The sequence below is a fragment of the Triticum aestivum genome, chromosome 5B (assembly GCF_018294505.1).
Source record: "Triticum aestivum cultivar Chinese Spring chromosome 5B, IWGSC CS RefSeq v2.1, whole genome shotgun sequence".
Lineage (NCBI taxonomy): Eukaryota > Viridiplantae > Streptophyta > Magnoliopsida > Poales > Poaceae > Triticum > Triticum aestivum.
The window spans coordinates 417,857,753-417,880,204 of NC_057807.1; the positions used below are offsets into that span (position 1 = coordinate 417,857,753).

The following is a 22,452-nucleotide window of genomic DNA, read 5'->3' on the forward strand; positions in this document are numbered from 1 at the left end:
TCGAGAAGGTCAATTTAAGGTGTTGATGTTAAAACAGTGACTAAATCTTGCTGAAAAAATTATGCCATGAGTTCCAACAGAAAGGTGATGTCCTAAGGTCGAACTTTCATATAATAAACATTTTTATATGATTTATAGATTAGAAGATATAGAAAAAAAATACTCAATTTAATATTTAAACAGAACTAAACTTTAACTTGCCAAAAACTGAGATCTCGTATTTTTATAATAAACTAGATGTTCCAAGGAATCTGGGGATATAAAATTTGTCGAATTTGGGCATACAGTTTAGGAGATATGATTTTCCAAAGTTTAAGTATTTTTCTGAAAAACAATTACGGGATTTACATAGTGCTCACCGGAGCTAATCGTCGGAGCTGGGGAAAAAGGTCGCCGGAGTTGAGGAAGAAGTCCCCCAACGTCAAGTAGTAGCAGAACGGCAAAAAGGTAGACAAAGGGAGTCCTTTGGATAAGATCACAGGCTCGGACTTGTCCCATGAGGGCGTGGAGCGGCCGCCGAAGTTGCCGAACTCCGACGAGCAATTGCTCGCAGAGGAGGAGGTTAAAAGAGGGATTTTAGGATGGGATAGTGAGTGGCTTCGAGGCTCTCATCAGGGTACCCTTTTATAGGAGCAGGGGAGGTCAGAATCGAGCGGTTTCATGGGTGTTAATGACAGCAGTAGAAGCAGCAGTTTCCTCAAGCTCTAATGGCCATTAGAGGGTGCCTTAAGGCGCAGTACTGGAGGGGAGGAGTCGAGGGAGGTAAGGGGAACCGGTTCCGGCAGTTATTGAGTTGGGAGAGGGAGAGGAAGGGAGGGATTGAGGTACAGGAGTCCATGGCTGTTGCTCTCTGTTCATGTTCCTGTAACGATGAGAGGAGGAAGATGGCCATCGGTTGGGCTGGAAGATATGGGCCTTAGTGGGAGAAGTTGGGCCAAGGGCAAAGGAGATTTTTTTTAGAAGAGATAGATGGGCTAGATAGGCTGACAGAGAGAAATTTTAACTAATAACAATATTAGACTAGATAATCAATAAATAAATCGTTCGCTCTCCCAGAATTATTATTTAGATCTGAAGAAAAATGTTCACATAATAATATGGTCTTATATATGACATTGTGAACATTTATCCGTCCTAAAAAGCAAATTTTTAAAAATAAACATTTTTGCTAAACTAATAAAATAAATTGCAAATAAAACCCAATAAATATATTTTGATTCCAAATTCAATTTCCAATATTTTCCTTGTGTTTTTGAAGAAGTCATTTTATCTTCTCTCTTTATTTTATTTTTGATATAATGGAAATGAATTTTTGGTTAAATCAAATTTGATCCATATCCCAACTTTGAAATTTCAGAAGTGGGTTTTAGGGAAACTTCCAACTCTCTCTTTTGGTCCTTGAGGTGCTCAAAATTCCTTGGATCAAAATCAAATAATACAAATGGGGAAAATGCATAAATCATGGATGCATATGAATGATCTATTTATAAACATCCAAATTGAAAATTTGGGATGCTACAATGCCCCGGAAGGCATCCCGTCTTCCGTCTTCGTCTATCGGTAACTTTACTTGGAGCTATATTTTTATTTACCACATGATATGAGTTTTGCTTGGAGCGTCTTGTATGATATTAGTCTTTACTTTCTATATTTCCACAATCATCCTTTCTGTACACACCTATTGGGAGAGAAATATTTGATTTGGAATTTATTAGAATACTCTATGTGCTTCACTTATATATCTTTTGAGCTTGATATTTTTGCCTATTGGGAGAGAAATATTTGATTTGGAATTTATTAGAATACTCTATGTGCTTCACTTATATATCTTTTGAGCTTGATATTTTTGCTCTAGTACTTCACTTATATCTTTTAGAGCACGGCGGTGGTTTAATTTTGTGTAAATTGTTGATCTCTCTTACTTCTCTTATATTATTTTGAGAGTCTTTTAGAACAGCATGGTATTTGCTATGGTTATAAAATTGATCCTAGAATGATGGGCATCCAAGTTGGGTATAATAAAAACTATCATAGAAAGTGAATTTGATGTTATGATCAACTAGATGACCCGTTGCGCCCATGGCGCAAAGGCCGAGTGTAAGCCATGCATTGAAAGAGTGTACATTAAGATATGTAAACATAAAATGAAACATATAGAAATAAGTCGCAAAGAGCGGGAGCGAACCAGGCTTTCAAACCATGAAAGTTAGAATATTTAGAGACCGATGCCTACTTATATTTCCTTATGAATACTACCATACTATTGAATTAGGAGTGATAACAGGGTGTATTCTTCTATAGCTCTTTCCCCCCACTCCCTCCTATTTATAAAGCATAAGTAAACATCAGACTGGACAATCCCAGATTGAGCATATCACAAGCATACTTATCTTCATTAGACGTGGAAGTGCCATTTTTAGTACATGGCCAGCAAGACAGAGTATTAAGGACTAATATGATCAGCACTCATTAGGCATTGCTATTTAAAATGATAAGCCATACTATCTTGATGGTACATAGCAAAAAAGTCTAGCATTTCCCGCCGGTTATACTACTTCTTGCTCTGGGAGAGATCACACCAAGGAAACACGATTCAGTTGAGCACAGACACGTAAAGATTCATGACCAAGAACAGAGTTAAATTTATCTTGCATAAAAATTCTCTCAATTGTCAGAAAGGGGAGACTTTGATAAAAGCTTCTTCTATCTGTCTGTAGTCCTGATGTTTCCGCTTGTCAGAGCATCATGCATCTACAAATACAAGGAAAAAGAATATAGTTTACATTACAAGGAAAGAAATAGGAAAACTATGTTCTCTAATCCTGATCATGTATGTATTGAACAATTAAGAATGCAATTCAAGTGCGTTTGCTAAATCATAGATGACAAAGTAAAAACTTGATGTAGTACATGTGTTTTCTGATCCACCCACAAGAATCTGGGCCCTTCAACCAGGATCAGATGGCTCAGACATGTTTTTTCTATTTTTGTAACTGTGACCCTTCTTCTATTGTAGTCGCTCCCATTCGAGAGAAATAAAAAGGAACAAAGTCCGCCCCCCCCCCCCCCCCCAAAAAAAATCCTCAAACATCTAATAAATAAAAAGGAGCAAGTTGCCACACCAAGCAATTAGTGCGGATATGTTGTTAGGAGACACTTGGTACTGCTAGAACTTAAACAAGTGATCCACTAACGTAGTAGTACACTATTTTTAAGGAACACAGCATATAATTTGTTACTCCTTTGAACTATAAAAACAGGATAAGAATTATGAAATGGATGGAGTATTATGAACTGTACATTTTATATATTTAATCATTTGCACTATCAGAATGAAACACACCAACTGCATCTAAAACCAACACTGATTTTGCTTCCAAATTTAAGATGTTTATATCTGGGAATAAACCCAAGGGAATAACCTTTGCAAAGTTAAGTAAAAGGTTTCATAAGAGATCTATTGATAAGCAGTAACATATGACCAATATGCATACCACTATTTAGTTTCAAGCACAAGAAGTTTAAGGTACCTATCAATTTCATATAAGCATTTTATATTAGAAGTTTGGACGGTCTAAAATAATGTGCACCACTAATTAACACATGTAACCATTCTAACATAGCGCAGTTATCCCTCAAAAAAAAAAACATAGCGCAGTTTAGTTACTTTCAGTAGCTTGAAAACTAAAAAATGCATAATTATTTTGGCGACTCCTTGTCGACCCACATGACAAACTCTAGTGTCCTACCATGGATGCTAATTTTCTGGTTTCGCAAATAGAACCCAAAATACGAAATCAGGAAGTGTGTATTTCCATTCAAATGCCTACAGGACTCCCTTTTAACTAAGCCTGAACAGTAGAAAGAGCACATAGCTCAGCCGAGCAAGGGAATCGAGTGGACCGGAAGGAGCAGCGACTGCGAGTGCCTCAGGTGGGCAGGTAGCCTAGGCCCTTTTATAGGAGAACTACCCATGCCCGTCGTCCAGTCAATCGTGTATGGACCACTAATAAAGATATGGATCTTTCTTTCATTTTATTAGGGAGGTGAATCAGGAGACGCAACATCTCCAGCCTTGATCTTCTTTCTTTTGGGCTTATAATCAAGTAGGGTGACATATATCTTTTCTTAGATAACACCCCAAACAGAACATTATATGTACATCTCACACTACAGAAAAAGGACCATACTGTACACTAACTACATATGACCAGATTAGAAAGTCCACCATGCCGCAGAAACATTTAGCACCCATTTAAATATGGATTTGGGTTCATAGCCACACAAAGGGCAGTAAATATTGTGAAGCTAGAAAAAGAATGCTCCTACTATAAAAAAAAATATGCCGACAACAACACCATCCAATCAGAGCTTGAAAAATGGAACAGAGAAGGCACCTATAAGGTGTTCATGGAGCTGTGTCTGAACCTCTATTTGCATACGTATAGCTTATGCCAAGTTCCTAAGAAAAGGAGAAGGGACCAAATGTAAAGCAGTCTAGTGTAATAATTCAGAGATATTACTTGTTTTAGAACGGATTACTTCCATTGCTACCTGATTGTACTTTTGTTAGAGGCCTTATTTTCTGCACACAGTATGCATCAAAATTCATCAGTTTAAAGAAGATACTCATGAGTAGAAAGATCATTGTTGTAACTTGGAATGACATGGATCTATGCGCCTGCAGAATCAGTCAACGCAGAGAAGAGCTCCCGGCATAGAGTGAGAAGACGAACCCGGCAAACATAGGATACGATTTGGTGGGTGCCGCAGGATAAAAGAGAAGGCCGAGGCAGATATTTGCTTGTTCATAAGAAGGCCGCTGGCCCAAAGTAGAAACGGGGATCACACATCCAAAAAAAGAGAGTATGAAATCAATCAAATCACCATAGCATTCAAGATTTTATAAACATTAAAACTTTGAAACAACATTCATGATTTGAAAAATGGTATCGCACAGGGAAAATGTCTCTGAATAGGCTCAGAACCATCTATGCCTCCACTATCGACTTGGGAGTGTTGTTTTGTGGATTAGAACCATGCTTCGTTTGAAAGAAATTAGCAGCAACAAAATTACAATAATTATGCCTATATTTTTCATTCTGGACCAAAAGTCAGTCAATGGTTTACCACATCTCAACATAGTTGTCATTCCAATCAACGATTATTAAGAAAATACATAAGAGCTGATAATGCACCTCGTTGTGTAAATGGAAGAGATAAATGAGAATCCATGAGCTGAACATGAATTAGAAAATCAGCTGACACAATTCTCAGCGTCTGCCATTCTTCTCCGCGTGACTGGGCCGCTGCAACAGAAACATGTACGACCAGAAGTTATGTAGCTGACCAGGTTCTGAACGAAAGGCCATTCCTTCATATCTTTGCAATGCCCCCTGAAAATAGAGAATGAGAGTCAATATAGATCAAAGTATTGTCAATTCATTACTCACTAATCGGCAACATATGCTTGTCAAATTTGAGGCTCTAAAGCCAAAAAAAGGAGGGAGAATATCCTGAACACACATGAAAAGAGGAACACAAACGACAGGAAAAGCAGCCAAAGTATACCTTTAGCTTCAATCCAATGGTCTGATTGAGTTCACGGCCAAATCCTTCGTACATCCTCATCTGCAGCTATCTAAGGCAGTGAGTGGAGAACAAAGATTTAAATAGATCACCAAAAAGGATGCAACCGTGAAACAACAGGCACAATACAATTAAACAAAGCATTGTGGACCTGGAACAGGAGAGGAATGGTGGAGCACATGACAAGAGGCGCAAGTAGAAATTACTGTGAATGATGATAAAAGCATGTAACAAAAGAAAAGTTGGTATTATACCACCCGCACCATCCAAGAACAGCAGACCTTTTTAGACCTTGCATACAACGCCAGTAAAACCAAAAAGAAGATCAACTGCCCTTTACAAATGCTCTATAATCCAAAAACATTATCACAAGATGGACAAACTTGAAGTTGGTGGCATCGACGCCGGTGAAGCACAACAGGAAATAATGGCCATATCAACATGTCTAGTTAAAAGCACCAGACTCTATTATGCACACTATTTCTTAAAGCATTATATCCTTACAATTAATCTTCATATAGAGTTATTTTTTGTAGTCAGCCAGTTCTCAAATCTGCACCTCTCTTTTTGCATCTGTGTCTACTACCTCTTGATCGAGCACCAACCAAAATAGTAAAAAGGTAGACCGAGCACATTGCACACCAAGAAACACAATGGTCGGGTGGAACATATACATTCACCAAGTATATCCCCTCTTCTCAGACCAAGACGACACAATGAGGTATCATATGTTTGCTAATTAAACTGTAACCTTAAATGTGTGTGCATACGTGCATGGGCATGTCCATTTATTCCTAATAGGAAAATATGCCAAAACATCGGCCACTTTCTCTTTTAAGCTGGAAAGACCGATCACTTGGCTAATATGCATGCAGACACCTCTAATCTAAATGGAGGAACTGAACAATCAGTCACTATGATTTATTAACTACATACATATACATTCCAGTCAAGCGCCTTTCTAGAAAATGACATGCTTATCAGTCACTATGATTTTCTTAAATATGCACCACCAAATATTGAAAGGTAGAATAATATCATCATCCTTTTAGTTCCCATCCATATGGAGGAGCATAAAGATAGCAAAAATGTTAGTATAGTATGCACACCTACTGTAACTCATCCTTTTAGGTGTTTAGTAGGACCTATTTCGTATGTGTCTCTCACTGTAGGTGGGCAATACATTCCCTTGGCCAGGTTAGGAATGTCCAAAATACTGATTCCAAAACAAAACATGAGTTACAGTTTAGTAGGACCAAGAAGGATTCAAGATTATAAAAGGAGCTGGGATACACATTCTTATTAAAGTTATTATGTGTAGCTTTCAGGGGCCTACCAATCAATCCATATGTACATCCCTATAATACTTTCAGGAAGGTACCACTCAATCCATTAGAGCATCTCCTTTTTGCATTAATAGAAGAGGAGCTAGCATACCTACAGATGGGCTGGTGATGGTGAGGTAGCCAGCAAGTAGACCTAGCTGCAGAAGACACCGCCTCACCCACGCTGCTGATGGGAAACCACCCGGACACGTGCACTCTCGCCAGAGAGGCACCCTCAATCTCCGCTGATGGCTGCCTTCCTTGATAGCTGAGGGATCTGCCGGCGAGGTCCTGACAACCGTTCATAAGGAGCAAAAAAGCAAGTGTTGATCTATTATTTCCCTCATAGAGCATTGTAAGCACGAGCAGATGTTCGCCAATTGTGTGTTTTAAAATACATTGTAATTGCAAGCAAGTAAAATAACAGGGGTGATGTATACTTGTACATACTTCTTCTGTGCTCTGAACAACAAAGCGAGAAAGGGGGAAAGGGTGTAAGCGCCTAGGCGCTAGGCCAGAACAGAACGCATTGCTTAAGGTTGCCTAGGCATGCGCTTAGGCAAGATATGCGCTAGTCAGTGGGAACATACAAAGTTAACAATTAGAGTTTTTTCCCTGGTCCTAAATAACAGGACTCGAATGCCATGTGAATTGTGTAAAGCAGAGCAAAGAAGTAGAAAAGCAGAAAATAGGAAGTGAAGTAATGGACCGAGGTATATGTTTTAACCAAACACTACCATACTTTCGAATATTGTTCCTTATTTTAAGTATACAGAAGAACCAAGAGCAGCATAATCACTTGCCCATAGCATCAAGTTTCTGCGGCATAGCATCATAGAAGTTGTATCATAGCATCGAGAAGCACTTTCTGTTTAGTAAACTGCAATTTGGAAGGTTACGTTGCTGCATCATAGCATCAAGAAGCACTTTTTGTTGGGATCTTAATTTTGTCCATCACGACAGACTGATTACACAAGAAAGACACTGTAAGCAAGTGTTGGAAGCTTTATAGTGTATGATTTGAGACGTTTATCCATCTATTATTTTCCCGTGACAAAAAACAGTGTTGTTAAACAATGATAATAGTAGAATTTTGGAAGTCTGGCAATTACAATAGAGTAAATGTCTATCCTGAAGTTAGAACTAAATAAAACCAGGGTTTAGAAGTGAATTTCACGGATAATTATTCGTGTTGCTTGAATCATAATTAAATCGATAATATGATTTTTCATGTCGCATTATTATGCTAATTGGGATTGTAGTAGAAAAGGCAGGATAACAGTATACTCCACTCTTTTTCCAGTTGGGAAGAACAACCTCTCCTGTCCCATTCTCTGAATTTTCATATAGATAATCTTCAATTTTCTATTTTTTCTATCCATTTATTTCAGTAGCTCTTTTAGTTCATATGATTGGCTTTGTTTCATCGATGGACCCTAAGGATAATGCATGAACTTGCTAAAATGTTCAGATTGACGCAGTTACTACATCTAATTCAGTAGTAGTGCTTCTGCATTAACATACGTACATATGGTATGGATGACTGATTACAAACCTGAGTCATAATCAACAGTGTTGTTAAAAAGTGGTGATTATAACTTAATGTGCAGTTCACATGTACAAATTCAAACTTTTATGTTTTAGCTAGGATATGTATGCTAGTTGGGCAATCTTAAAGGAGAGCTGGTAAATATCAAGAGGCATATGCATACAACCGTAGATGATAATTTTTCTGAGAATAACAGGGCTTTCAGGTTGTTGTAGTTGAACATGATTAATGCATATACTATCTTGCAGGCAGCAAGAAAATAAGAGATCAGCATGTATTTCCATGCATCAACAGATTATTCACATGTCGATTAAGAAGCACACGCAACAAGGATCGATAGGTTGACTAAAGAAGATTAGTTCGCGAAAACATACTGTGTCGTCGCTCAAGGTTTACCTGAAGGTGAGTGAGGTGGCCTGATCTGGTGAGAATCCACAAGAGGAGATGAAGTGCTGCCGCGATGCGTAAATGGGAGAGAGCAGATCTTGCGGGCAAGGGAGCACATACCCGAGACAGAGCCAGATCGTTGAGTGTTTTCCTTTTCTGAAGATCCAACAAAAACAATTGTAAGATTATTTTTTCCTGTAAAATTCCATGTGCCTTTGGAGTAGAGAAGCAACACTACTGAACACAATAATCATATCTCACGGAAGATATTTTTAGGAAAGTAATAAAATGTACTCTTTTAACCAGTTTCTCACCTAGTGTAGAAGAGGCTGCGGATAGGAAGCAAAACCAAAATTAATGTCACTTTCATAGTTGTACCTCACATCATGCATCACTATCAAGAGCAACTATTAGATTTACCATAGACTGGCCACTAAGAGAGGCCAAATATGATCATGAATGAATGACAAAACTGTATCTACCTTCTATAAACAGCATTCATCTAAAGAACCTTAACTTCATAGCATCCACACTGCTAGAGAACACAAAAAATATATAAACTGTAAAACATTCACACTAAAACTAAAACCATGATAGGTTGTGCATACAGAGGCATCAAAAAAGGAAATAGGGAAGAACTCACCCGATCAGGGCCAACAGAACAATGAGAACATCCAGCTTACATGCAACACCATCGGTGGTAGAACTGCTGCCGTCCCTAAACTGAAGGAAATATCAAAGAAATTAAACCATCATGTCCACAAGCAACGAGTGGATTTGTAATGAAACCAACAACATGAAGATGTCCCTTGATTTAGTAGTAATTAATAGGATATCGGTATGAAGAAAACGATAATTAGACCATGCATTGATAATCCAACACAGGTACGTACAAAAGAACAAGGAACTTTCGAAATATTTGGTCAAAAGTAATCCAGACATTAATTACTAATTATTAGATGTAGGCCAACTGAAAAAACACAACCATCTACAAATAGAAAACATGGGTTGGCATACAACAATCAGAAGCGGACCTTGCTCATTCTCGCTTGATAGGAAAACTTTAAATATTGATGCAGAATTTACTGAACCCTAAAAACAAACTACAACAAATAGCTGAAAACAATCAGAAGCGGACCTTGCTCATCCTTTTAATCACATACTCAACAACACAAAAGAAGCAAAATGAATAAGCTCGGTGTTATATTGCACCCTTTAAATTATCCGCTTCATTTCATTAGAATATACATGTGTAAGCGGTACTGCAACATAAAGAGAACTATCCTTGGCCCCATGCAAATATAAGTGAATACGGAATCTGTTTTGCAGCAGAAGAGAATTCAGTAATCACCTCAGCCCACCTTGGAAACAACAATTCCTTGAGGTGTTTTTCATGTCGTAGAATATGCATCGGCCAATGATGTGAGTCTACTATAAAATCGGGAAAATTCAACAACATAGTTGATAACGGAAGAAGCACTTTGAACAAAGTTCAGAGAACCAAAGAATGGTCAGGAATTTGTCACTAATATAAAGTAACAATGCAATTTCACATTCGTAAATAAAGCAGGCTGGGTCTAGAATGTGAAACTGTCGAGTTCCTTACAGAAACATTAAAAGACCTCATATGCGAGTTGCCACAATAAAAAAGTGAAATATGTCATTTATTATAGCGATTACCTCTTTTCTTGAGTAGTTCAGCGCACCTCTCCCAGGTTGAACCTCCCACTAAAATCATTCTTTGTCTTAGCCTTTCTACCTTCCTGGAAAACAGAAAAAGGACACGGTTACTCAAAATTAAAGATCCTATAGGGGGGTTATTGCAATAGGAATATCGATACTGAAAAAGATTGGATTGCTGTCACTAAAGTACGGGATGCCCGCACTCATCCCATACCTCTGCCGGGATGGTAAACAAAAATAAGTATAGGATTACTCGAGTAATTTCCTACTTTCTCCAGCGTCTACTGCATAAAAGATCGCAGTTTCTCATGTAAATCAGGGCAAGAGCCAAAGCTAATTTTTTAATGTATTTTGGTATGAGTGAAGAAAATGTTCACCATGGTACTATATTCATTCCAGCCTCCTGCTCCAGCATAACACACCTTGTAATTAATCCAGCAAGGACGTCATTAGCACGAAATAGAAATGAATATGGAATAGCAAAGCAAGCAATAAGATGAACATGTCTATGGTGAGGTCTGAATCTATACCTATTTAGAGTGTTACTGCATGAAGCCTGCAAATCTCATTGGCCTTACATCCGAGAGATTGCTGAATGTCATGTGTATGCCTATTGCTTTCCTCAGACAATGTATAGCAGCAGATTCACAACTCGAGCTTGCCACTCTTTAAAGATAAGAATCACATCCTGCCTCAGAGCCTACTGTAACCAACACCAGATGGTGTCCATCGGCTGCTGGTATCTGTCTTCTTCAGGTGCAAGCAACAAGCCAGCGTGTGATGCCACACCCAATTCCTTCCCCTGCTGGCCTCGCTTGCCCATTCCTTCTCCCTGTTGGGCTGGCCGTCAGAGGTACACTTGCACATTATTGCATAGATGGGCAGAAAGAGAGAGTGATAGAGATCACGAGCGAAGGGGGAGAAGGATGCAGAGAAGCTCACCTTAGCATCACCGACGGCGCTGCCACCTCGATCCGAGAGCACCTCCTCCGTCCATCGCCAGCAGTAACAATAGACCAACCGGATCCTTGCACCCTTGTTTCGGCCCGTCGCCTTGAAGCCTCGCGAGCCCCACCTCGACCCAAAGAGCAGGTCCTCCACCGCCACCTCGGGCCGTCACCTTGCAACCTCGCCCGCCCCCACTGCCGTCGCCAGGAGATGCCACCGCCGCCGCGTTCTCCTCCGGCCAGATGTGGAGAGGAAAGAGGATGCGCGAGGAGAGAGGGGCGGACAGGGGATTGGGGGGGGGGGGGGGGGGGGGGGGGTCTAGGATCCACTGGATCGATTCGACCGTCGCCCTTCCCTTGCAGATCGCCGCCGCGCCCGCACGCCTCGGGTCCGGTGGGATCCGGGATGACGAGGGGGGATGGGATGCGTGAGGGGAAGGTCGCCGCCGCGCCACCATCTCCCCCCTCCTCCTTCGCCAGCAGAGGGGGCCGCCGCCACCGTTGTCGAGGTAGTGGAGGGGATGAGGAGCTTGAAAAGGCGGCTGGGGGAAAAGATTAGGGTCGAAGACGAGAGCGACGGAGGAGAAAGCGGAGTAGCGGACCGGCGCGGGGCTCACCACAGCGCGGTGTTTTTTTCCTTCGCGTGGTGCGCTGCACCCCCACGCGCGGCGCGGTGCGGTGGTCTTTTTTCCCTCGCGCGTGGTACCGTGCGCTCGAGGCATTGGTTGTGCCTAGCACTTTTTGAGGCTTTATATGTTAGATTTGATACTTGATAATTGTTTTGAGATATGGAGGTGGTAATATTAGAGTCATGCTAGTTGGGTAATTGTGAATTTAAAGAATACTTGTGTTGAAGTTGGCAAGTCCCGTAGGATGCACGTATGGTAAAAGTGGTGTAACAAATTTATTGCATGGAGTGCTCTTTTGATTGCCTTCCCTTGTGTGCAGGTCGGGGGCGCGCGATGGTTAACTCCTACCAACCTCCCCCCTAGGAGCATGCGTAGTAGTACTTTGCTTTAAGGGCTAATAAAACTTTTGCAATAAGTATATGAGTTCTTTATGACTAATGTTGAGTCCATGGATTATACGCACTCTCACCTTCCATCATTGCTAGCCTCTTCGGTACCGTGCATTGCCCTTTCTCACCTTGAGAGTTGGTGCAAACTTCGTTGGTGCATCCAAATCCCGTGATACGATATGCTCTATCACACATAAACCTCCTTATATCTTTCTCAAAACAGCCACTATACCTACCTATTATGGCATTTCCATAACCATTCCGAGATATATTGCCATGCAACTTTCCACCGTTCCGTTCATCGTGACATGCATCATCATTGTCATATTGCTTTTTGCATGATGATGTAGTTGACATCGTATTTGTGGCAAAGCCACCATGCATAATTTTTATACATGTCGCTCTTGAGTCATCGCATATCCCGGTACACCGCCGAAGGCATTCATATAGAGTCATACTTTTTTCTAGTATCGAGTTGTAATTAAATAGAAGTGTGATGATAATCATTTTTAGAGCATTGTCCCTAATAAAAAAAGGAAAGGCAAAAAAACGCCAAAGAAAAAAAGGCCAAATAAAAAAAGGCCCAAAAAGAGAAGAAAATAAAAAAGGGACAATGTAACTATCTTTTTCCACACTTGTGCTTCAAAGTAGCACCATGTTCTTCATATAGAGAATCTCATTTGTTGTCTCTTTTATATACTAGTGGGAATTTTTCATTATAGAACTTGGCTTGTATATTCCAACGATGGGTTTCCTCAAAATGCCCTAGGTCTTCGTGAGCAAGCAAGTTGGATGCACACTCAATTAGTTTTTTTTTGTTGAGCTTTCATACATTTATAGCTCCAGTGCATCCGTTGCATGGCAATCCCTACTCCTCATGTTGACATCAATTGATGGGCATCTCCATAGCTCGTTGATTATCCTCGTCAATATGAGACTTTGTTCTTTTTTGTCTTCTCCACACAACCTCCATCATCATATTCTATTCCACCCATAGTGCTATATCCATGGCTCACGCTCATGTATTGCGTGAGAGTTGAAAAAAGCTGAAGCGCGTTAAAAAGTATGAACCAATTGCTTGGCTGAAACTGGAGTTGTTTTTGATGGGAGGATTTTGTGTGATGAAAATGAAACATAGCCAAACTATATGATTTTGTAGGGATGAACCTTCTAATGCCATGTTATTTTGAGAAGACATGATTGCTTTGTTAGTATGCTTGAAGTATTACTATTTCTTATGTCAATATGAACTTTTATTTTGAATCATTTGGATCTGAACATTCATGCCACAATAAAGAGAAATACATTGAGAAATATGTTAGGTAGCATTCCACATCAAAAATTCCGTTTTTAGCATTTACCTACTCGAGGACGAGCATGAATTAAGCTTGGGGATGCTTGATACGTCTCCAACGTATCTATCATTTTTGATTGTTCCATGCTATTATATTACCTGTTTTGGATGTTTATGGGCTTTACTTTACATTATTATATCATTTTTGGGACTAACCTACTAACCGGAGGCCCAACCCGAATTGTTGTTTCTTTTGCCTATTTCAATATATCAAAGAAAAGGAATATCAAAACGGAATGAAACCTTCGGAAACAATCTTTTTGGAACAAATGCCAACCTGGAGACTTGGAGTGGACGTCAAGCCACAAACGAGGCAGCCACGAGGGTGCCCGGCGCGCCCCCTGGGTTTGGGCGCGCCCCCACCCTCGTGGGCCCCTTGATCATCCACCGACGTACTTCTAACTCCTATATATACACCCGTACCCTGAAACCATCAGAAGCGACCACAAAAACCTAATTCCACCGCCGCAACCTTCTATATCCGCGAGATCCCATCTTGGAGCCGTCACCGGCGCTCCGCCGGAGGGGGAATCCACCATGGAGGGCCTCTACATCATCTCCAAGGCCTCTCCGATGAGTTGTGAGTAGTTTAGCATAGACCTTCGGGTCCGTAGTTATTAGCAGATGGCTTCTTCTCTCTTTTTGATTCTCAATACAAAGTTCTCCTTCCTCTTCTTGGAGATCTATTCGATGTAACTATGTTTTGCGGTGTGTCTGTCGAGATCCGATGAATTGTGGGTTTATGATCAATTTTATCTATGAGAAATATTTGAATCTCCTCTGAATTCTTTTATGTATGATTGGTTATCTTTGCAAGTCTCTTCGAATTATCAGTTTGGTTTGGCCTACTAGATTGATCTTTCTTGCCATGGGAGAAGTGCTTAGCTTTGGGTTCAATCTTGCGGTGTCCTTTCCTAGTGACAGTAGGGGCAGCAAGGCACGTATTGTATTGTTGCCATCGTGGATAAAAAGATGGGGTTTATATCATATTGCATGAGTTTATCCCTCTACATCATGTCGTCTTTCTTAATGTGTTACTCTGTTCTTCATGAACTTAATACTCTAGATGCAGGCAGGAGTCGGTCGATGTGTGGAGTAATAGTAGATGCACGCAGGAGTCGGTCTACTTGTTTTGGACGTGATGCCTATATACATAATCATGCCTAGATAATCTCATAACTATGCACTTTTCTATCAATTGCTCGACAGTAATTTGTTCACCCACCGTAATACTTATGCTATCTTGAGAGAAGCCACTAGTGAAACCTATGACTCCCGGGTCTATCTTTTATCATATAAGTTTACCATCTACTTTTATTTGCATCTTTTACTTTCCAATCTATATCATAAAAATACCAAAAATATTTATCTTATTATATTATCTCTATCAGATCTCACTTTCGCAAGTTTCCGTGAAGGGATTGGCAACCCTTTATCGCGTTGGTTGCGAGGTTCTTGTTTGTTTGTGTAGGTGCGTTGGACTTTTGAGGAGCCTCCTACTGGATTGATACCTTGGTTCTCAAAAACTGAGGGAAATACTTACACTACTATGCCGCATCACCCTTTCCTCTTCAAGGAAAACCAAGGCAAGCTCAAGACGTAGCACTAACCTCTAGCCAAGGTGAAATAGTAAATGGGAGGAAACCTTGCACATTTAGTATCACAGAGAAGATGCAGTAAGAAGCGTTCAACTAGTTTCTTTTGTGGGATGAATACGGTGTGAGCAGAGACATAAGATTTGCACGACTAAGGGAAGAGGAGTACCTCTTTCTGCTGGCAGTGATGTGTCCTCATTCTGTTTTTCCAATTATCTTCTTGTGGTTCACTGGAAATGAGAAGTTGTGGAGGATGATGGAGCCTTGGACGAACCCATGGCCAAGTTGTTGAGTGTGGTGCGGTGGCCGTCTGTCGGCGGCGGGGAACCAGATCTAAGGCGGCAAACAACAGCGTAGCGGGAACAGCTCCAGTATGATGGACGGTTGCAATAGTGGAGCGGCAGCGGTGAGGCGCAGGACGGCGTGGTCGAAGTGGTTCTGGTACGGTGCACGTCGGTGTCGGCATCATGCTGGCAACTCTGCCTCGACTTGAGCTGCTAAGTCCTTAAGGGTGTTGCGGTTGCGGTTGTGTTGGATGACGATGTCCGGGTACCAGCTCCGGTGTGATGGAGGAGGGCGACGGTGGATTGGGCGTGATGGGGTGGAGGACGGAGGAGGCTCGAGTTTCGCGGTTGGTGGAGATGGCATTTTGGCGCCCACAGAGTATGAAATGGGGAAATGGAGGACATAGGGAACTAAGGGGGAACAATGTTTTGATTTGAGACGCGCTTGTTTGATATTTGGGGAAAGTTACAAACTTTGCCCCCATCTAAAATTTCAGACATGTTGAGGGCTAGGGGTAGGAAAGTAATCTCAGGTGTCCCAAATGGTGGGCGGCATAGATTTCGGCCGAGCGCATGGGTGTTTACGCGCCCATGGCGTATGAATGCTTCTTGGAGGCGGTTGAGACTGGCGTCTTGGTGAAGTTACAAACCACCCTAGTTTAGACCTTTGGACATCGGGCCGATAGGCTACACGGGCCAGAGTCAGGACAGTAATTTCCTACCATCAAACATTAATCTCGCGCGGCTTCGGGTGACCAGAGGCTTATTTGGCGCTTCATTCAATATTTGGGAGCAGAAGCATTAACGTTTTCGGTTCTCTTGAATTGAACTTTCAGGATTTCTCAAACTTCACAAATCTTGACTCTTGAAAATCCTAAAACTACGATTATTTTGGAATGGAGGGGGTGAATTTGAATATACATTGTACACTAGGTTATATTAAAAAAATATGCATCTTACCTCAGTTCATGCATGGTTCCGGATATAATCTCCTTGGTTGCAAAAAAATAGCTAGATATGTGTATGAATATATAGCATGTTCAAACGCACAACAAAGATTCATGCTCCCTTTTAGATCTGATTTACAAATGCCATTATCTTGGATTCAAATAGATGAGTGCACTTCCTATGAATTCGAATCTTCGAAACCCCCTTTATGTTGAATTCAACATGTATTCTATTTTGTAGCTAGAAATTTGGAATGTATCCATGTAAGTGACAAATGTATAAAGTGCTTCACACTAACAACATGGAGTGCACTAATTAATGTTTATATATGAATTGCAAAAGTAATGCATTGTCTAGATTTCAAACCACTCTCACTCTATGGATCAATAATATGAAATAAACACATGCACATGCTATAATTCAATAGAGTATGGGTGTCTGATAGACCGATGTTCGTTCATACGCAAATTGCAAAATTCATGATCTCATCCAAAAATAATAATGCCATTAATATGCTAATTTAATGCGTAGACCCGCCTTTTACACGTAGATGCACTATGCCTTCACCCGTTCTCACACACGCGCTATATCTCTCTCTATCTAAAGCATAAGTGCACACACTTTATATACATCCACATTTCTCTCTCACACATCCTCACAATCTCTCCGAGGGTGTCAGGTGTCTCACGCACACACTCTGTATATATCTCCCTCTCTCTTTCTTACTACTATGTACCACTCTTTTCACTAATCTTAGTTGGAAAACATTATTTCTCTCACATGCATATATACACACGCGTGGTCTCTACTAGCCCTCTATAGGCACATATATGTTCCTACGTGTCTCCGGCACGCATATTATCTTTAGGCCTCTCTCGCACACATTGTCCCCCCTCCCCACACACACCTCTCTCTTAGTAGTTGGCAGATATGACTCCATCAGATCATTCGGTAGGACATCCATGATTGTTAGGCTGGATGGTAATATGAGGCAAAGTTTTACCCAAGTCTGGGCCCTTGTAGTTGAGGAAAAAGCCTACTCCTGGTACTATATATTTGTGATAGGGGTGTGTACAAAGTACACGTGAATACCAGGCATTGTGTGTGTGTGTGTATACTATAGACAAACTAGCCCCCGGGCTTCTATAACATACTCGGGGCCTAGGGTTACAAATCATATATAGTCGGCTTATCATCAGTGTGGATAGAGTTCTTCACGACTCTGGTAGCTTTGTTTTGTACGCCGATTCCTCCACATGGGTCTTCATATAATGCGTCTCGGTCCAACCTATGTGGTGCAGGATGGAACCGTCCCATGAGTCCTCACGTTGACCCACCACAACTAGAAATGATGTGCCCACCACACCCCACACGCAATCGGCCACTAAGAAAATAAAAATAAGCATATACAATAGTACAGTATTATACATGATAGTTAATTGCATGGTGCATCCAACAATATTTGTTCTGCATTGTGAATGTTTGTATTTTCTGGTAAAATAGTAGTCACGGGAAAGAGAAACAAAGGGCATATCTCTCCTTGTCTCCACCGGACACCCCCTCTTCATACACCACCTTTCACGTATGAACACAAACTATCTCTTGGCCCTCTAAAAGTATGCATGCCCCTCACACATTCATGCGTGACGGACACTATATTTCACGCGAAAGCACCATACGGTCACTGGACTATTGGAGAACGTAGTAATAATTCAAAATTTTCCTACGTGTCACCAAGATAAATCTAGGAGATGCTAGCAACGAGAGAGAGAAGGGAGTGCATCTTCATACACTTGAAGATCGCTAAGCAGATGTGTTACAAGAACGCGGTTGATGGAGTGGTACTTGCAGCGATTCAAATCATGGAAGATCTGATCCAAGCACCGAATAGACGGCACCTCCGCGTTTAACACATGTACAACCCGACTACGCCTCCTCCTTGATCCAGCAAGGGGGAGGAGAAGTTGACGGAGAACTCCGGCAGCATTACGGCGTGGTGATGGTGGAGCTCGTGGTTCTCTGGTAGGACTTCGCCAAGCACTAGGAGGATGAAGAGGTGTAGGAAGGAGAGGAAGGGCATCACCAGGGCGTTTTAGGGCGCGGCATCCTCTCTCTCCCTCACTATATATAGGGGGAAGAGGGAGGAGGAGGGGCCCTAGGGTTTCCCCTAGGGGGCGGCGGCTACGGCAAATTGGATCTCCCTAGGGAAACCCTAGAGAGACTTGCCCCCAAGCCAAGCAGGTGGAGGCTTGCCTCCCAAGCCAGGTGGAGGTGCCCCACCTCCCCAAGCAACATGGGAAAGGGTGTGGGGGCGCACAACCCCTTAGTGTGCTGGTTTGCCCCCTCCCCTTGGCCCATGAGGCCCTGCAACACTTGTCAGGGCCCCCGAAAACACCTCTCTGTTATGCTGGCCATAGCCCGGTACCTCCAGAAAACTTCCGGACTCCAATACCCATCGTCCAATATATCGATCTTCACCTCCCGACCATTCTGGAGTTCCTCGTCACGTCCGGAATCTCATCCGGGACTCTGAACAACCTTCGGTAACCACATACTATTCCCATTACAACTCTAGCATCACCGAACCTTAAGTGTATAGACCCTACGGGTTCAGGAACCATGCAGACATGACCGAGATACCTCTCCAGCCAATAACCAATAGCAGGATTTGGATACCCATATTGGCTCCCACATGTTCCATGATGATCTCATCGGATGAACCACTATGTCGGGGATTCAATCAATCCTCGTATACAATTCCCTTTGTCCATCGGTATGTTACTTGCCCGAGATTCGATCGTTGGTATCCCCATACCTCGTTCAATCTCGTTACCGGCAAGTCTCTTTACTCGTTCCATAACGCATGATCCCGTGGCTAACTCCTTAGTCACATTGAGCTCATTATGATGATGCATTACTGAGTGGGCCCAAGGTACCTCTCCGTCATACGGAGTGACAAATCCGAGTCTCGATTAGTGCCAACCCAACAGACACTTTTGGAGATACCTGTAGTCAGGGACGGAGCTCATGTGTAGGCACTGGTGTCAGTTGACACCAATGCCATTCGATGCTTCAGCTAATAGCTTTACCGATTTGTGCCTTTGACCCCAGCACAAAAGATTGATTGACCCCATCCCACCACAGAACAAAAGCCCAAAGTCTTAGCCCAGTTAGATAATTACAAAATAAAGAAGAAGTATTGATCTGTTTGCTAACCTAGCACACAGTCCACAAGGCCCAATCTATCTGGTGCCAAAAAAACCTACTAATTCCTGGACGCAGCCGGCCGCCAGGTCGTAGTAGGTCAGGACGCATGCCTCTCTCGAGTGATTGGCTTCCTCCTCAATGACATCGATCCCCAAATCCTCCACAACGGTGTACGACACTAATTTTGGTTCGGTGATGTCCACCCGCCGGCCGCGTCACCCTAATCTGTAGTCTTGCGATTATTGATTCTCCACTTCGGTTCATCCTAGGTACCCAAGGCGCTGATACATGTGTGCAATACTAAGATTGAAAATTTTAATTTATCTCCTTGATTCAATTAGGACTAGAAGATTATAGATAGATTTCTATTGAAGCGGACATGAGACACTAATATTTAATTAGAGATCAAACCGAGATAATTAATTACAGGACCTTGCAGACAATGCAGACTTCAAATATCTTTTGATTCTTTTAACTTTGAGTATTTATGCAAACTAGCTGAGTTTTATCCTGATGACTTTTATTCAACATAATTGATGGATCTTGATCATGAACTTCAAACGTAAATTGGCAATCTCCAAATAGACCAAGGATTTGCCAATTTGGATCACATTGCAGATCTTGCTGAAGTGTTAACTAACACTAAGAAACATCTTGCTTTTCCTTTGGTATATCAACTTCTAAAAATGGTGCTAATTTTGACAGTTGCCAAAATCGATGAGGAGATGCTTTTCAGAAATGAATATTGTCAAGAGTGTTTTGCATAACAAAATGGGTGACCAGTTCATGAGTGATACCCCTGATTTGCTATGTGGATAAATATATATTTACTATCACTACAAATAATTCTATGACTGATTTATTGAATAAAGAAGATTAAAGGACGAGAAGGAAGTTATAACATGTGAGTCTCACATCATTTTATATTTTTTCTTAATCGTATTTATTTTATGTATCATTCGTTCCATACATTATTGTAAAAATAATTTATTTCTTTTATTTATTGTTTTCACTAAGTTAGAAATTAAATACTCCCAACTTACATTTTATTTTATTTTTCTTATTTTTTACTGAATATGCGAACAACTAGTTTTTTGACTTTGCCCAACAAGTACTCGGGTATGAAAATAATTGTAATATAATAAAATTTATATCATTGGCTCATTGCATATTTTGACTCTTTATATTGCCCTAAAATGTTATCCATATTGCACTGCTAATATCGGTGCTATTGTGGGCAACATTGAGACCGGTGCCCATTTTTTCTAGCTTCGTCTCTGCCCGTAGTGCACCTTTATAGTCACCCAGTTACGTTGTGACGTTTGATACACCCAAATCATTCCTATGGTATTCGGGAGTTGCACAATCTCATGGTCTAAGGAAAGATACTTGACATTAGAAAAGCTCTAGCAAACGAACTACACGATCTTGTGCTATGCTTAGGGTTGGGTCTTGTCCATCGCATCATTCTCCTAATGATGTGATCCCATTATCAATGGCATCTAATGTCCATGGTCAGGAAACCATAACCATCTATTGATCAACGAGCTAGTCAACTAGAGGCTCACCAGGGACATGTTGTGGTCTATGTATTCACACATGTATTACGGTTTTCGGTTAATACAATTATAGCATGAACAATAGACAATTATCATGAACAAGGAAATATAATAATAACCATTTTTTATTGCCTCTAGGGCATATTTCCAACAGTCTCCCACTTGCACTAGAGTCAATAATCTAGTTACATTGTGATGAATCGAACACCCATAGAGTTTTGGTGCTAATCATGTTTCTCTCATGGAAGAGGTTTAGTCAACGGATCTGCGACATTCTGATCCGTATGTACTTACAAATATCTGTGTCTCCATATTGAATATATTCATGAATGGATTTGAAGCGACGCTTGATGTGCCTGGTCTTCTTATGAAACCTGGGCTCCTTGGCAAGGGCAATAGCTCCAGTGTTGTCACAGAAGAGAGTCAACGAGCCCGACGCATTGGGAATCACTCCTAGGTCAGTGATAAACTCCTTCCTCCAGACTGCCTCTGATGCTGCTTGTGAAGCAGCTATGTGATACGTCTCCAACGTATCTATAATTTTTGATTGCTCCATGCTACTTTATCTACTATTTTGTACTATATTGGGCTTTATTTTCCACTTTCATATTATTTCTGGGACTAACCTATTAACCGGAGGCCCAACCCAGAATTGCTGTTTTTTTTCCTATTTCAGTATTTCCAAGAAACAGAATATCAAACTGAGTCCAAACGGAATAAAACCTTCGGGAATGTGATTTTCTCACCGAACGTGATCCAGGAGACTTGGACCCTGCTCCAAGGAACAGCCGTGGAGGTCACGAGGGTGGAGGGCGCCCCCCTGGGCTCGCCCCCCTGCCTCATGGGCCCCCTGTTGCTCCACCGACGTACTCCTTCCTCCTATATATACCTACGTACCCCCATCAGATCAAAAAACGGAGCCAAAAACCTAATTCCACCGCCGCAACTTTCTGTATCCGCGACATCCCATCTTGGGGCCTGTTCCGGAGCTTCGCCGGAGAGGGCAT

At 41.4% G+C, this 22,452-nt stretch overlaps 1 protein-coding gene across 25 annotated transcripts; it reads right to left on the reverse strand.

The window, feature by feature from the left end:
- Positions 1-2,443: 2,443 nt before the first annotated feature.
- On the reverse strand, positions 2,444-12,073 carry LOC123112182 (uncharacterized). 25 transcript variants are annotated; one of them, XR_006455206.1, is made up of 15 exons: positions 11,476-12,069; positions 11,064-11,365; positions 10,911-10,955; positions 10,531-10,613; positions 10,202-10,281; positions 9,494-9,573; positions 9,165-9,179; positions 8,860-9,006; positions 7,031-7,205; positions 5,572-5,637; positions 5,199-5,396; positions 4,737-4,822; positions 4,555-4,585; positions 4,398-4,462; positions 2,444-2,751 (listed from the first exon to the last, which is right to left on the reverse strand). XR_006455206.1 is itself a non-coding variant. In XM_044533114.1 (11 exons), exons 3-10 carry the CDS (start codon positions 10,946-10,948, stop codon positions 5,603-5,605), a joined length of 657 nt encoding a protein of 218 aa, XP_044389049.1. In that variant the 5' UTR covers positions 10,949-10,955; positions 11,064-11,365; positions 11,476-12,073; the 3' UTR covers positions 5,074-5,396; positions 5,572-5,602. The 25 variants fall into 25 exon arrangements, 4 of the variants coding, with proteins under 4 accessions (XP_044389049.1, XP_044389048.1, XP_044389047.1 ...); XR_006455205.1 differs by having other exon boundaries at positions 4,555-4,822; XR_006455215.1 differs by lacking the exons at positions 4,398-4,462; positions 4,555-4,585; positions 4,737-4,822 and having other exon boundaries at positions 7,027-7,205; positions 11,476-12,072.
- Between the last annotated feature and the right edge of the window lie 10,379 nt (positions 12,074-22,452).